General features: G+C 42.9%; 1 protein-coding gene across 1 annotated transcript; it reads right to left on the reverse strand.

Annotated features, from left to right (window-relative positions):
* On the reverse strand, window positions 1-4,344 carry LOC131677418 (protein O-GlcNAcase). The gene is made up of 5 exons (XM_058957229.1): window positions 2,951-4,344; window positions 1,976-2,889; window positions 1,666-1,739; window positions 1,082-1,605; window positions 1-1,018 (listed from the first exon to the last, which is right to left on the reverse strand). Exons 1-5 carry the CDS (start codon window positions 4,104-4,106, stop codon window positions 216-218), a joined length of 3,471 nt encoding a protein of 1,156 aa, XP_058813212.1. The 5' UTR covers window positions 4,107-4,344; the 3' UTR covers window positions 1-215.

A 4,344-nucleotide genomic window follows, 5' to 3' on the forward strand; every position in this document is an offset into this window, starting at 1 on the left:
TGAAAAAAGTTCTACTTTATTGAACTCAATCTCGAAACTTTCTTGCTATTTCGATATTCTATATTCACCATTTCGAAGAAAGTGATTAAAATAAAATGTTAAAATAGACCACCCTGGGAAAGCGTCCGGTACTGTAGGCAGTGTTATTGGACGATGACGTATCAACCGGTGGACAGCACAAGTGTTTGAGAAATAGTCAATAAAAAAAAGTTCTATCAAAAGTTTCTTCCTAGATAAACTTTTGAGTCATAGTCTTCCTTGTAAATTTCTATGAATCCGAGCTTGGAGTAAAACTGATTGAGGAACCTGTCGGAGCGGTTGATACATACATGAACCCCATATGATGGACCATTGGAGCGCAGTGCAGCCAACAGGACAGTGACCACTCGCTTGCAAATGGTTTCATCTTCCGCCAGATGAGACTTTAGAATGCGACAAGACATGACGGATGGGTGCGAATTCAGAACGGCTACCGGGTATTCGTTACTGAAGTTATGGAAATACATGATACAATCATGAATTTGTTGCGGGAGCGTATTAGTTGTGCTAACCGAGCCATCGATGATGGAGAGTGGGTACTTTAGACACATTTCCGGTATCCAGCATTGCTCTAGATTCCGAACGTATGTTGTGGTGTCAAGAGCAGCGCAAGCGTATCCGATCACATCATGATTGTTGTCCTCAATTACCATACAGAATTGAGGTGCAAGCGTCAAAAACGATCCAACATGTCGATCCGCCAGAATGTTTCTCAACCCATCCGGCAGGTGTTCACTGAATTCATCGCCATCCTTCATGGTACTGTGACAAACGTTATACACACTTGCCTCGTCCGTGTTTAAATAGGGTCGGATGGTGTACAAATTAACAGCCGATGTTTCGGGCAGCTTATACAGGAACAGATCGTTACCGGCATCTACCGGAATGAGACGTTGCAGATCAGCAATCAAACCACCTCGAAAAACCCACGGTTCCTGGTCACCGGACATAAATGTTTCTTTCCAACCTTTGCTGAACCCTGTTAAAGGAAGATTAGCTGGTATTATTTATCTCAATGTAGCTGTATAAGCGCACAACTTACATGTGTATCCTCCCTGGGTATACGAGTTGATATTAGTTGGAAAATGGCCCAGCGCAAGCCATTTCACGAATGCACTGAGCAACGAAAGCACGGCTACGATGTCCCACACATAGGAAAACAACTCGAAACAGATTTCTTTATTCGCGCAACGTGCAACTTTTCGTGCCATTCGAAAAATACTCTGGCAGAGATTCTCAAACGACTCCGATCGGCGCAACCATTCCTGCACTTCACTTTTATTACATCCATCTTTAGTTTCACTGATATGCTGAGGGCTGGCTCCATTCAGCTGATGACAAGCTACAGGCAGACTGGTAGAACTTGTGCTTCCGTCAACAGCATTCCTTGTCGTAACGGTAGTATTCTCCTTTCGTATGCGTCTGCAAAGAACATGTGCATTTGTTTTTAGCCAATAAAACTCCGTCAATAGCTGTAGCGCCCTGCTACCATGCTCAAACGGTAGGTAGAACAGATCGCACAGCAGCATAATGTCGTTGGTGGTGATGTCTTTGTCGCTGATACTTCTGGAAAGGAGAAGGAAAAGATTTTACAAACTGCAAACGGTGAAACTATGGCGACCATACTTATCATCTGTCATCTCTGCATTAGATGTGAGGGAAGTATCAGAACTCTCCACCTGCATGGCACCAGAACAAGTCTGCGAATGTAGAAAGTTTTTTGATAGCTGTAATTTCATTGAAAAGGTTTTCAATGATTTACGTCCAAGTGTGGCTTTTCAAAGAAAAAATCAAAATTCTGATTTCATTGGAGATATGCTCCAGAGCAAACGAAACATTTGATTTGATTATTTTTGAATCCGATGCAACTCAATAAATTACAATACAGAAAACCAAGAAAATTAACAAACAGAGTGGTATTGCCACAAACGCTCACCGAAGTAGTTTCCGACATCAGCACGTCGTCAAAATGTGTTTTCATCACGTGCTTGGGCGAAGTCAAATTGCTTCCACACTCCATTGGCTCGACACAGACTCCGACTGTTGTCGAGCACGGGCTACTACGGTTGAATACTTCATCGACCTTTACGTCATCATCTTCAATGTGTATTTTCACTTGGTTGACAATAACTTCATCGTTGACGGTCATCTTTTCCTCGCTCTCAGTCGCATCTACCATTTTCACCTCGTTCTCTTCTAGATCCAACATTTTAACCTCATCATCGGGTCTCTCTTCACCACCTACCATCATACCCAGTTCGGCCGGGTTGGGTCCTTTCAACCTTTTGGCCTCCTCTGCTTCGGCTTCCTCCTTTGTCTTGAATTCTTCGTCCACCAGCAGAGGAATATCCGAAGATGGCGACACGCGTTTTTCAGTCGATTCGTCTAAATGTTTTTGCTCTAGATCATTCTCGATTACTTCGTCCGCTTCCAGCGGTTCAATAACTCGACTGTCTGCATTAATTTCCAGCCCTTTGTCCTCGTCGGTGGCAGTTTTTTTGATTGACAAATCTTCGCATTCGGTTTGTTTGATACTCATGATCGGCATTGGTATACTGGACACCGGAATCGTAGTGGGAATGGCAATGGAAATAACCGCAGCCATTGGGTTAGGAAGAGACTCGTTAGTAACTACCTTCGTGGCGGATACAAGAGAATTCATAATGGGAGCGGAAATACTTTCCGGGGCACTTGTAACGGTACTGCAAACGTCAGCAAATAATTGTAACTGTGTGGTGTTTACTTCCGGAACAGGTAACGCATTGGTACTTGTAGTAGTCGAAGTGCTAGTTGAAGTCAATGTCATACAGGTGTTAACGGAAGGAATAATTGGAATAATTGGCATAACAACTGAAAGTACAATTGAAAACATTTTCCTATTGATATATAAAAAGATGCAAAGACAACTTACTCGTGACAGCCGGTTGAGGTTTACTGATCGGCCCCCAAGCTTCCTTTTCCTGATAAAATTCCGGCAACCAATTGGCGATTGCATTCTTCAGGGCCAGTCGAGGATGGTAAACATTTTTTGACAGGAAAGCAGGTGCATCCTCCTGACAAATACCTTCTTCGTTTTCCGTTTCCAGCTTCACATCCGAGGAAATGGAAGAGCTAATCTTGGTGTCCGCGCTACACTTACTCCAGAATGCGAGGGTCTGAATGGCAATGGAATTAGCATGGAATTCACAGTTCGGATTAGTTACAACTCCGCGAAGCAGAGGAATGAGTTCCGGCGAGCGACCCGAGTATGGGCCAAGAAAAACGCGTTTTTGATCATAGTCGTTAGCATGCAAATTGTCCCAGATTACTGGAGGTCGTTTAAGAACCTCTGTGATTTCTTGAATGCATTCCACGGTTAACAGCTTTGAAATAACTTTTTGTCCAGTCCATAGAACGTCAATATTACGAATCAGTTTAGATCCCAGCGTGTAGAGATACTCTGATTGCTTCACAGTGGGGACGGCTTTAGAACTGCAGTATTGGGTGGGACAAAAGAGGAATCGAGGGCAGTTCAAGTGATTGTATATTTCATTTGTAACGGAGACCTGGGCGTACGCAAAGGTTTGAAAAACCTCCTTGTCTGATTTGCACATCTCCGGCTCAATATCATCAAAGAGCAAAGCAAAAGCTTTACAACCAAATTGCGAAACCTGATCTAGTTTTCGTTTCAAAGTGGCCAATTCTTTGCTATTGCTGTAAGTTATATCCAATCCTGGCGAAAGCGCATAATAAAAATGAATGTTTTGCTCGTGGGCAGCCGATATCAATCCCGTCAAATGATCCGCTTCTTCAACCGTGTACAACTCCCTCCAGTATGCCCGATGCTTGTAATCATCTTTCGGAGCGTAAACGTAAGAATCCATTCCCCATTGTTTTAACTTTCGAAACAAATCCTTTCGCTGCTCCGTAGTCCATGGTCGACCATAAAAACCTTCCACTACCCCGCAAATGAAACCGTCCTTTCTTTCCCCATCGCAGCCCGTGTTGACTGGTTGCTTCATTGGAACACTCAGACCCGCAGAACCCGTCTGCTGTTGATCCAGTATATCTTTCGACATCTCGGCCATTACTGTATGCACTTTTGTTATCACACACCTTCTTACAAAAATTGAGATAAACTCAAGTTCAATATATCTAACAAACGTTTTTTTGTAGCTTTCAATCACAACTTTGCTTCAAGCATTCGTTTTCTTTAATTTTTGAGTAAAATATGAATTTTCAGCCGGACTTTGATAAAACAAAATTGCACAGTGTTTACGTTTTCCAAAGAAACTATTTTTTTGATCAATCGCTACACGGAAACGA

This window comes from Topomyia yanbarensis, chromosome 1, assembly GCF_030247195.1.
Source record: "Topomyia yanbarensis strain Yona2022 chromosome 1, ASM3024719v1, whole genome shotgun sequence".
NCBI classification, from domain to species: Eukaryota; Metazoa; Arthropoda; class Insecta; order Diptera; family Culicidae; genus Topomyia; species Topomyia yanbarensis.